The following is a 12,157-nucleotide window of genomic DNA, read 5'->3' as shown; positions in this document are numbered from 1 at the left end:
CTCTCAATAGGAAAAGCTGCGACTTCAGGGCCAGATCACGGAAGGGAGCAACATGATCAAGACGATTGCTTTTGGCCGCTATGAGCTGGACACATGGTACCATTCTCCCTACCCAGAGGAGTATGCGCGACTGGGGCGCCTCTACATGTGCGAGTTCTGCCTCAAATACATGAAGAGCCAGACGATACTACGCAGGCACATGGTAAGTGTTGGGCAAACCGCCTTTTTATTGGTTGAGCAGAAAATGCGTAGCTGCTTCTGCTGCTATGTTATTGTGCCCCCTAGTAAGTATCTTGTTCTTCCCCTCGCAATTCTCTCTTCCGCCCCTTTATGCTTCTGATGCCGTTGGCCACACTAGGCAACCGTGCTAATGCTTGTGCAATGCTCTCCGTAGGCGAAATGTGTCTGGAAGCATCCTCCAGGTGACGAAATTTACCGTAAAGGCTCCATTTCGGTGTTTGAAGTCGATGGGAAAAAGAACAAGGTAACATACTTAACTGGAATTGGTTTCGGAGCAGGAGGAGGAGAGAATTTGTGCAACACGTTGTCTTTTGTGGGCCATAGGCAGGCTGCCCAGCTGGCTCTCCTTGAAGTCTGTCGCCCCAACCTGTCCCAGCTCTCTCTGAAAAATGCTACGGCTCTCATTAAGACCAGTGCCAAGGGTTGGCATTGCTGGGCATCTGGCAAGAGGTCATACACTAGCAGGGGCCCATTGACAAGAGCCCTGGGGCCTGTCCTATAGAGGATGTCTTGCCCTAAGGCCTTTCAAAACCTGGATATGGTACTGGTCATTATATTGGTCTAACTCCATCGCCTTTGAGGGTAGCCTTGCGTGGCTTACTAGTGTCCACCAAACTCCAGCATTATTTTTATTATTATTTATTTAATGTATATGCTTGTGCATGCTTGAAGCAGACTTTCTCTCAGACCGCTACCACAGTTTCTTTAAATAATTATATGCCACCGATTGACTAGTTTGCCCCAGGCACTCTGGGCAACTCCCAACAGAATATTAAAAACACAGTCAAACATCAAACATTACAAACATCCCTTTACAGGGCAGCCTTCAGATATATTCTAAAGGTCATATAGTTACTCCTTGACATCTGGTGGGAGGGCGTTCCACAGGGCAGGCACCACCACCGAGAAGCCCCTCTGCCTGGTTCCCTGTAACTTCACTTCTCGCAGTGAGGGAACCGGCAGAAAGCCCTCAGAGCTGGACCTCAGTGTCTGGGCTGAACGATGGGGGTGGAGATGCTTCTTCAGGTCTGCAGGTCAGAGGCTGCTTAGGGCTTCAAAGATCAGCACCAACACTTTGAATTGTGCTTGGAAGCATACTGGGACCAGTGCCAGAAAACCAGAGATGGGCCAGTCACAGTTTCAAAGAAGCAGATTTGGCCAAAGAGATTTTTCAGGATTTGGGGGCAGTGAGAGTGGTGCCTAGAATTGGCCACCTCTTCCCAACACATCCTTGACATGCCTTCTGATTCTTCCAGATCTACTGTCAGAACCTCTGCCTTCTGGCAAAGCTCTTTTTGGACCACAAGACCCTGTATTACGATGTGGAGCCCTTCCTCTTCTACGTCATGACGGAAGCCGACAACACCGGCTGTCACCTGATAGGCTATTTCTCCAAGGTCGGTAACAGCCTCTCGGGCTCTGCTCCACAACCAGGGCACCGGCCACGACTTAGGCATTAAATCAGAACGGTGGGCCTGCTCTGGGCACTGAATCTGTAAGAGTTGGTTCGTGAAATATAGTTAACAGCGGAAAGCAAGCTTATAGTCCAAAGACAAATGAAAGCCAGGCTGCTTCCTGGAATCTTATTCAGGCTTTGTTACAAGTGCAAACTTCTGGTGCCAAACAGAGCCAGTTATTCTTGGTATTCATGAGGCTCCTCCACCCCACTTATAGTTGCATGTGCAAACACCTGCTTCCAGTAACATAAGAGCTGGGTTTCGGAGATATATAAATCAGAAATCAGGACTTTGAATGTGCTCTTGCATTGTGGGACAAGGAGCACCACACCCCGTCTTAGATCCACAGTGGGATCAGTTCCAACTGTAAATCTGCTGAGCTTTCTTGAAAAGACTGTTGGGTGGATAGTGGTTCTGCTCATTGGTTTGCTGGCTTAGAATTGGATCAACATCAGGTTTATGGACTGAATCCTCATCTTTTAAACCAGTGGTAGCCAAACTTGGCCCTCCAGCTGTTTTGGGACCACAGTTCCCATCATCCCTGACCACTGGTCCTGTTAGCTAGGGATGATGGGAGTTGTAGTCCAAAAACAGCTGGAGGGCCAAGTTTGGCCACCACTCTTTTAAACAGAGAAGGTGACTTCTAGCCTGCTCCTCAGCAAGGGCTTGTTAGCCCAGGCAGCCAAACTCTCCATCTCAATCTTAGTCTCTGTTTTGTTGACAGAGGAATATTGCAAGTCCAGGTGTGATGTGAGGATAAATGAAGGCCTGGTGTGGGTTCTGTTTGTTCCTTTACATTTGACCTGAATTCCCAGATACAGTGCTTTGTCATGCTGATCAAAATAGAGCACAGGAACAATTTGAATTTCACTTTTTCTGGCAGTGTGAGAGGCCATTTTCCAAAACGGCCGTTAGAACTATTGATTCTGTTTAACTTTGGTCTCTGACACGTGCAGCATGGCCACTAGGAGTGCTGCATCAAAAAAACTTTAATAATTTGCCATTGGAAGTGCAGCACTTTCAAGTTTTTGCCTCATTCATTTTTACATGATAGGTTGGTAAAATCACCGTTTTGGTACAGTTTCAGTGAAAATATTAAACAAACAAATTCTGTAAGAGAAATGGACTGTTGCCCAACTCTCCATTTGTGCGGGTTTTGAACACAGCACCCTGAGAAATAGAGACGGTGCTTGTCTAAAATTCAAGGGGAGGGAGGTCCAAAGAGCAGATGCCACCACAGTAAAGTCCCAATTCGTATATCCTATGGAACAGACCTCCTAATAAGATGGTATCTGCAGGATGCCCTCTCCTAAAGTGTGCAGTGATAGATTGGGCATAAGAAGGGGTAAGACAGTCTTTTAGGTATCCTGGTCCCAAGCTGTACAGGGCTTTGCAGAAGCACCTCGAACCTAGCTCAGTAGTCTTGTGTGCATCCTGTTCCAGGTATTAAGGATGAAGTTGAATGTTACGATCACTCACTTCCTTTTCCAGTTTGGCATTTCCCCTCACAAATAGTTTGGAATCTACTCATCGCCCAGGCAGACATTTGGGGAAACGGCCACCACAGCCAAACAAGGCCAATTCAAGTTGTCTCTGTATGAGCTAATACCAAAAGAGCTTTCGCTGGCATTCCCAAGACCTGAGGGGAGCTGATGTTTGAGAAATGCAGGCCCAAATCCGGGGTAGGGAATCTGTTTCAGCCTGAGGGCCACATTGCCTAGCAGGTGGGACAAGAGGGTGGAGCCAAAGATGTTGCTTTTGTATAGTAGACTGCATCCAGACCATGCAAAAGACCGCTTCCTTCACCCAAACCTGTCCATCTAGGCAAGCAAGAGACATTGTCACTGTTCAAGGACGCATTCCAGCCAAACAAAACCGTTCAGAGAGGGTGCAGAGCAAGACCAGTGAGGACTGTGGCCTGGGAAGAGTCTTGAAGACCACATAGAGAGGCCTTGAAGGTCACATTTAACTCCTGGGCCCGAGGTTCCCCACCCCTGGTCTCAAGGCTCCTTGGGTGTCCAGGACTAGCTTTGTGATTCTTTGCATTGCAGCTATTCTGTTTTGATCAGCTTGCAAAAGCCATGCATTTGAACTTTTGCCACGATGTGATCAGTTCTTGTCAAACATGACCCTTCGCGGCTATACTGTTTACTTCCAGGAGAAGAACTCATTCCTCAACTACAACGTTTCCTGTATCCTGACGATGCCTCAGTACATGAGGCAGGGTTACGGCAAAATGCTCATCGACTTCAGTAAGTGTGGACGGACACGTGCTTTTGTTCTTAATCCAATGCTTACATACTGCCACAAATCAGACGGTTTCATAGCCTCAGATGTGACACAGAGCAGATGAGGGGGTTTTTAACGCAGCATGGTTGTTAGGGTTATAACTTTTTGACTGTTTTTCTTCAAAACAATGATTTCCTGTATCATATAGGGATGAACTTTTGCTTGGAAACACTAAGCACTTAGGGACTAATTCTTCTCAGTTGTGAAAAAATGGTCACCCCGAAATGAAAGTTGGAATCGCTGTATATGTAATGTTACTACTCAGAAGTATTAGCACTTTTAAAAACTTTATGGAACTGTTTAGGACTTTTACAGCTGTCTGGAATTTCCTGAAACTGTATTGGAGAATCACTGGAAGCAGGAGCCATCCGAACTCCAGATACCAAGAAGTAATCAATGCGCAATCAAAGTGATGCAGGAACTTTATGGTGCTTGTGGCAGAAACAAAGGCAAACTGCAACCTCAGTTTATTCTAAGCAATAAGAAGTAATGCATAATGTACAAAACCTTATACAGTGGTACCTCGGTTCTCGGACAAAATCTGTTCTGGAAGCCTGTTTGGCTTCCTTCCAAAATGTTCGAAAACCGAGGTGCTGCTTCCCCTTGATTGCAAGAGCTTCTTGCACTCAGCAGAAGCCGCGTCGCACGTTCGGGTTCTGAAATACGTTCGAAAACGGAAGCATTTACTTCCAGGTTTATCGGCATTTGGAAACTGAAATGTACAACAATGGAGCTGTTTGGAACTGAGGTTCCACTGTACAAGTGTTAGAAAATTTGCAAGCTCTATTTTTCCTATACAGTGGTACCTTGGGTTACATACGCTTCAGGTTACATATGCTTCAGGTTACAGACTCCGCTAACCCAGAAATATTACCTTGGGTTAAAAACTTTGCTTCAGGATGAGAACAGAAATCATGCAGTGGCGGCGCAGCAGCAGCAAGAGGCCCCATTAGCTAAAGTGGTGCTTCAGGTTAAGAACAGTTTCAGGTTAAGAACAGACCTACAGAACGAATTAAGTTCTTAACCCGAGGTACCACTGTATTATAATATATGCTATGCAGATTACATAATGCATTATAAAGTTGCATATACAAAAATCAATTTATTGATTTTGGGGGGACCTTTTTTCAAGAGTTTTGGAAATGAAAGTTCATTCTTTTGCTTTTAGGTAAAAGTTCATCTAACTAATCTTAATGGAGCATGAGGTTGTAAAAAAGTTATAACCCTAGTGGTCATATGACCAGGATCTCGGGGCTATTAAGAGGTAAATAAACGTGGTAGCTGCTTTCTTAGCAATCACCATCTTTCCATAACAAACCCTTTTGGTCGAGGGCCTGTTAGCTTGGAAGTAAAATTTGGCCACCTCCAAAATAAGGTCGCTTCTACATATTTCGGAGGTGTTTTAGCTTTCAGTAGCACAAGCTTTTGTGATGTTAAAAGAAAATGACTTTTTAAAGAAGACTTTAAAATGAAACTGCCTGACAGGAAGCTTCGAGCTTTTGACAGCAGCTAGAGGATGGTTGACCACTTGATTCAGGTTCCAGAGAGTCTGCTTTGTTCTCTTTCAACAGGCTATTTACTCTCCAAAGTGGAAGAAAAGGTTGGCTCCCCAGAAAGGCCCCTCTCAGACCTGGGCCTTATTAGCTACCGTAGTTACTGGAAGGAAGTTCTTCTCCGCTATCTGCATAACTTTCAAGGCAAAGAGATCTCCATTAAAGGTGGGTTCTAGATGTTCCTCCCCAGTGCATCAGTAGCAAACAGCATCTTTTTAAAACAACAACAACCCTTCTAGTCCAGGGGTCGGCAACGTGTGACCCATGGGTCAGATGTGGCCCTCAAAGACCGTTTTACTGGCCCACGAGCCGCTCCCGCACCAAGCCACCTGCTCAGCAAGTTCCCCACGTGCAGTGCACACGCACATACCAGAAGTTGCTTCTGCGCATGCCCAGATGCCGAAAATCACCTCTGCGCAGGCATGATTTTCAGCGTCTAGGCATGCGCAGAAGCGATTTCTGGCACCCCGGACATGCGAGACACAATTTCCAGCACCGCACTGCGCTGGTTCAGCCCACAGGCGATCTCCGCGGGAGTGATCTAGCCCATGGCCGGTAAGCCTTGCCGACCCCTGTTCTAGTCTTTCTTCCCCAAAACTGTGAAATGTAATTTCTCCCACCTTTGCTCCTCGAACGCCAAAGGAGCAATGTGGGGTGCTGAACCCCTGTTTACCTTCCCCCTGTATACTGGGATTCTGCTAGCCTTGCTCATCTGCTTCCTACTTACCTTTCTCAGCCATCACTCTCGGGGATCTCGTTTGGAGTCGTGGAAGGCATTTAAAGCTGGAGTTGGCAGGAGACAGCGAGAGCTCTCTTGGTGGTTTGCCCCATATATCCCCCTCTCCCCCAAGCCCCTCAGTAAAACACACTCTTGCTTCTCTGTTTCAGAAATCAGCCAGGAGACAGCCGTCAACCCTGTTGACATTGTTAGCACTCTGCAAGCGCTTCAGATGCTCAAGTATTGGAAGGGCAAACACCTAGTCTTAAAGAGGCAGGTAAGTTGTGGGGCTAATACCTGCGAGAGAGGTATCTACCTCTCTTGGGTCGCTGTGTTTCTCTCGAGAGATTTCTAAGAAAAGCGTCACTCTTCCACCCGAGATTTGCTGTGAACGAAAAGCAGAGAGTCCAGCTTAGTGCAGAAACCTATGGCAGGATTGTTTTGTGCATGTAACCAGTCAGTGGGGAGAAATTGCTATGTTTACAGTGGTGTCCAAACTTTTCCCCAAGAGGGCCAGATTTGATGAAGTGAAGGGCCGTGAGGGCCGACCAAAGGGCCAACTAAAGTTGTTGACTTTTTTTAGGATTGAAATTGTTGAGGTTTTTGTAGGATTTTACCCCAGGAAATAAACTGCCACAGGGGCCGGATAAAACCGACCAGTGGGCCGGATTAGCCCCCCGAAAGGGACTTTGGACATGCCTGCTTTAGGGCTAGGGATGGCTACCAGGAAAAGCGGATGTGTGTAGCTTCCCTGTTCCTTGACTCCCCACCCACAGAGTCTCTCTTTCCTTCCCTGCCTCTGTATTTCTGCTCATGATGGTTTCCACTGCTCCAGTTCCAGCTGCCGTGGTTCTTGACAACGTCAGACATGCGCCCAGTTGGTCACAACAAAGCTGCTTTTATGGAGCAGAAAAGCCACGACAGTTGAAAAGAACAAAGTGTGCCGTACAGACAGACCGCAGGAATGAGGTTCCAGTGAGCCAGTGTTTCTCCAGCTTGGGTCTCCAGCTGTCGCTGGACTACAACTCCCATCATCCCCCAGCTAGCAGGACAAGAGGTCAGGGATGATGGGAGTTGTAGTCCAACAACAGATGGGGACCCAAATTTGAGAAACATTGCATTAAGGGAACCCTCTTGTGGCTCCCGTTGCATGCTCTCTCTGCACTGCGTATCTCATTTACCTTTCAGGAGACGTTTGGGTTGTTTCACCCATCAGTCTCTTGTCTACAGTGTCATTTGAAGTGCTTTAGAGTTAACTCACCTGGTAGCCACAGGTGATAAGGAATTGCATGCTGATTAGTGATGAACCTGCAGAATGGGAGGTGCAACATTACATCCTTTTTCTGCACCAAGCAGGATACTAGAGAAGACATGGGGCCCTTTCACTCCTTTGTCACCCCCCAGGAGGCTACTAATATTTTTGGGGCAAGCTGGCGAGTTTTGTGGGCTTAGGCTGCAAACCTAACCCTGTCTACTTAGGAGTAAGGCTCACTGAATTCCAGTGGGACCTACTGCTGAGTAGACGTAGTTAGGATTGTGCTCACACGTAAGTCTCACTTGTTCAGTGCAAGGCTTACTCCCCAGTAACTGTGGTTAGGGTTGCAGCCTCAAATGTTTAATTGCTACTTAGCTAGCACGCAGAAAACCCTGTCTGCTAAGCAAAATCGCCTCCTTGCTACATTTGTGATGGGGCTCAGCAAACATCAGGTTAAGACGATAACCAGAATGTGGAGAGGTCAACGAAATCAGCCTTCTTCCTTCGTTAAGTCTTCTCTGTCCTCTTCTCCTTACATCTCTAGTCTCTCTGGCATAGCATTAAAACACCCAGATATTTCAGGCTCCTGCAATCCCCCTCTAAAACATTAAGTCTGAAACCCCCCAGTGACAAGATTTGACCTGCAGAAAACGCAACACACAAGCAGGAAAGGCCCAGCAGATTCTCAAAAATGGAGGTCCACATTCGCACGATGGTTACTCCTCGGCAGTTACACAGAAAGAGAGTTCCCCAGTACGGAAGCCCCGGCTGTTTAAACTGGGTCATTTTGCAGCACAAAACTACTACTGTGCTTGTTTCCTTGAATTTAGGGGCATCCTTATCAATGCTAGACACAGCTCGATCATCTTGTTAGCAGCTTCCCCTAGACTTTAAACCTGCACCTTCCCTTTTTCTCCCCCTCTCCCTTCAGGATCTTATCGACGAATGGATAGCCAAAGAGGCCAAGCGGTCTAACAGCAATAAAAGCATGGATCCCAGCTGTTTGAAATGGACCCCTCCTAAGGGCACTTAATTTGACCAACCTCTCCGAGAAGTGTGGACACCTCCTCGCCGCCGACCACCACCACCACCACCATAACCCCCATTCCTTTTCCAGCATTAGGAACTGCCTTTGGGATCGCAGATTTGTGACTTGCTGTTGGTACCAACCCTCCCCGCCCCTCTCTCACATTCCTTCAGGATGTTTCTCTTCTCCCCGGGACCGTTTTGACCCAGGTCCTTCCTCCGCACGGCAAGGTCAGGAAGATCAGAACGGATGCAGTGCTAATGTGGCCCCGGGAAGGGGCAGTAAGATCTTCCAGCGCACCGTTTCAACTTGCCGCTCCGTGAACCACAAGGCCCTAGTCCATAAGATGGTGTCGTAACTCGTAATTTCCTAGTTGTTTCAGCCTTCTTCCATGCAGCCTTGAAGGGCCTGGTTGGCACCTGCTGTGAGATTGTGAAGGTCCTGCACGATACAGAGGGCTGTACTGTTTCAGATTGCAAGTGTGGGGCACCGCAATTCCCCATGCAAAGAATTCCCTTTCAGTGGAAAACCAGCAGTGACAGGGATAAAGATTCTAGCAGGCTCTCCATCTCCTGTCCTAGGTTTCTACTCACGGGGGGGGGGGGGGGGGGGTTAATACAAAGGAGAGCATTCGGAATCAATTATCTCCCATCAGTCATGAAATTTTGGTCCAGTCCATTCTACCCCTCCCCGTCACTCTGCAGGTGAAAATGATCAGACACCCCCTTGGGCTCCTTTGAGACCATAAATTTCTCATACCTGTTTGCAGGTCTGAGCGCTAACTGGCTATTGCACACCAAGCGTGTGCAAACAGCAGTTATTTCTTCCTTCCCAGCAGGCCAGGAAATCTCTGGGAGGCTCTGACTGAATGTGGGAATGCCCTTTGGCTGCTTCCCCTTCCCTTCCCTCGAAAAGTTTGAATGTTAAGGCCCTGCTGCTATCTCTGTGGGCCCCACAGCTGAGTCCCCGGTGGGGGAAAGCGGCCTAACGGAAAAAAAGCACCGCTTCCCTCACTCCTGCAGTAGTTGTGCCCTTGCCCAGTGTCGCCTAACATGGAGCTCCTTGCCCTTCCTCGCAGCTGCTTCTGAGTGCTCTGACCACAAACCCTTCTGAAGAGCCAGCTATAACTGTTCCTTTGCAGGAAGAGAAATGGCAGGACCAGCAGCCCTTACCAGCCCCCTTGTCCTGGTGCCTCCTCACTGCTTCTGGCCTTTTTTGTCCTTTGAGCTTCCGCCCACTCCGAAAGAAACCTGCACCTGACAGGCCAAGGAGCCACACCGCAGCGGCTGCTCAGAGAGCACTGCCGGCCGGACGCCGCTCCTTTTGCCAGCCCAGGTTTGGCACTACTTTGAATTGCCAGATCTAGGCGGGAGTTAGCTGCAGTCGGCTGGCTTGCCTTCATGCAGTGGTAGTTTAGTTCCCGCCGATACGTTTTGGCTCCTTTTGCAGTCCACACTCCTGCATCTCTTGAACCCTCTGTGCTCATCCGGGGACAACCCTGGACCTTTTCCCACCTCCATTCTGGCCGAGGCAAACAGCTGTTGTTTTTAAAGGATTGCCAGGGCGAAACCAGCTTCCATTTTCCAGAACGTGTGCTTATTTCACCCATAGATTGCAAGAGCCCCTAAGGGCCACCACGGCCAGGCGGCCTACCCCATTCATTTCTGACCTTCTCTACTGGTTTTGTTTGATGGTCTCGTAGAAGCATGAGGTCCCCCAGAAAGGCTGGGTTTCTCCCACACTTCTGGGATGCCGTACCTGGTTGCATGTGGGTCCTCATCCCAAGACAAATTCGCCCTTAGAAAAATTGTGAAAATAGTTCCAAGAGCCTGGAAAGTGTGTGTGCAAGCACACACAGCACCAGTTTGACACAAATAATGGGTGTGCCCCTTTTCAAGGGGAGCCCTCCCATCTTTTAAGTGATCGTCACTCCCCGGCTTGGGATGGCAACCCTTGCCTGAGCTGTGTGGCACTTGTTCCCAAGGACTGGGAGGGGAAAGGCAGGAAGCTTGTGCGGTAGGTGGACCTGATGGGCTGTCTGTTAAGGGGGGGAGGGTGCTTGACCGTTTTAAAATGTCTTGTAAAGACAGAGATGGGGACTGCAGCTCCCACCAACCCCATGCTTAGGGGATGATGGGATGAGCCGCAGGTTCCCCATCCCTGCTCTAGGTATTAAGCTCACAAATCCGCCTTAAGTGTTCCGAGACCAAAGGGAAGCCTCCACCGAGCACACTTTGCCTAACCTTGCTATTCACAGAGAGGGCAACCCATTGAAAAGCTGCAGCCAGAGAGGTCTCTTTCCTGTCAGAAACCTCTTGACAGGTTCGCTCTTTGAAGGTCTGTGCCCCTCACACGCCATTGGCGTGCTTTCAGAATTGCGAATCGTTGGGTGGCATTTGCCCTGCGCTGCTTCCGGCGACCTTTTGTGCAGGGCAGAGACGCCTGGTGACACCACAGCATTTGGGGGGCCAAAAGCCCACTCGCTTGAACGCTGAGGTGCTTCTGCACAAAGCCCAGGGTCCGAGGGCACATGTCCCCAGCCACAGACCAAGCTGGGCTCTGTGTGTGTCATATGCAGCACAACCAAAGAGGCCACAAAGGAGACTGGGGTGTGTGTGTGTGTGCAAGTCACATATTTGCCCCCCTGCACCACCTCACTCCGGGTTGCATCTTAGTACTGTTTGTCATCCCTAGAACATAATTTTCTTTCCTTCCTAGAGATTACCTTGGCCTTTGGACCTTGGGGATGCCTGGCCAGAGAGTGCAGTGTGTTTTCACCTGTCTTTCAGACTGCCGTCACGAATCCATTTCCAGAAAGTCTGGTTTTCGATTGTAAGGTTTGGCAAACAAAACAAAACCCTTCCGACTCGAAGCAAAACACCCTGAGGGCATAAATAGCCATCCTTTCGCCATGTCTTTGGCCTCTAGTCTGCTGCGTGTGTGGAACACAACCTCTTTGTTTCTAGCTGAAATTCTCTCCCCCCCCCCCCCCCCAAAAAAAAGAAACGCCTCTCCTTGTCTCCCATCTTGGGACAAAATGGATTCCAGTTGAAAGCCGATCCCTCTAGCACAGATCTTTCCGCAAGCACTCCTGTGGTTGGCTCTCGTGTTTGGTTTTGTCTTTTCATTGCCATCCTAAATCTGCCAAAGTTTAGATTTCTGTGCACATTACTGGCAAGTGTCATCCAGCACCCTCAGCTTCTAGTTTTTAGCAAATGGTGAGGTGGCGCCCTCTCAGGTGGGGAGGGGAGGTTGGCCATTCTTGTACAGAAGTGAATCTCTGTTTCCTGGATATGTTAGAATATGCTACCAGTGTATCTACTTCTCAATAAAGCATGTTCTCTGCTCTAGTATTCCAAGCATGATCATTCCTGGGGGGAAATGTCTGTGCAATGTTGTCAATCTGAGCTTTGGACTTTTGGAGACTTCCCTGCCATCGCCCGTTTTGCAACAAACAAAACTGATCCCTATTAACTACGCAGGCGAAGCCATTTGCTTGTATTGGCTTCTGGCACATGTTTCTTTCCTTTTTTGACTCACATTCTTCCAAGTTCCGGGAATACAATGGTACCTCAGGTTACAGACGCTTCAGGTTACAGACTCCGCTAACCCAGAAAT

At 48.5% G+C, this 12,157-nt stretch overlaps 1 protein-coding gene across 2 annotated transcripts in view; it reads left to right on the top strand.

Moving 5' to 3' along the window:
* Window positions 1–11,892, top strand: part of KAT7 (lysine acetyltransferase 7) — a 32,081-nt gene extending 20,189 nt beyond the window's left edge. For both annotated transcript variants that reach the window (XM_083408395.1, XM_083408394.1), the window contains 7 exons: window positions 11–202; window positions 395–484; window positions 1,497–1,637; window positions 3,856–3,949; window positions 5,558–5,704; window positions 6,428–6,534; window positions 8,444–11,892. In XM_083408395.1, coding sequence (XP_083264521.1) covers window positions 11–202; window positions 395–484; window positions 1,497–1,637; window positions 3,856–3,949; window positions 5,558–5,704; window positions 6,428–6,534; window positions 8,444–8,545 — 873 coding nt within the window. In that variant the 3' untranslated portion in view covers window positions 8,546–11,892. The remainder of the gene's footprint in view (window positions 1–10; window positions 203–394; window positions 485–1,496; window positions 1,638–3,855; window positions 3,950–5,557; window positions 5,705–6,427; window positions 6,535–8,443) is intronic.
* The last annotated feature ends 265 nt before the right edge of the window (window positions 11,893–12,157 follow it).

The sequence above is a fragment of the Podarcis tiliguerta genome (genome assembly GCF_965153285.1).
Source record: "Podarcis tiliguerta genome assembly, chromosome: 13".
NCBI lineage: Eukaryota > Metazoa > Chordata > Lepidosauria > Squamata > Lacertidae > Podarcis > Podarcis tiliguerta.
This window is presented reverse-complemented; position numbering and strand designations above follow the sequence as displayed.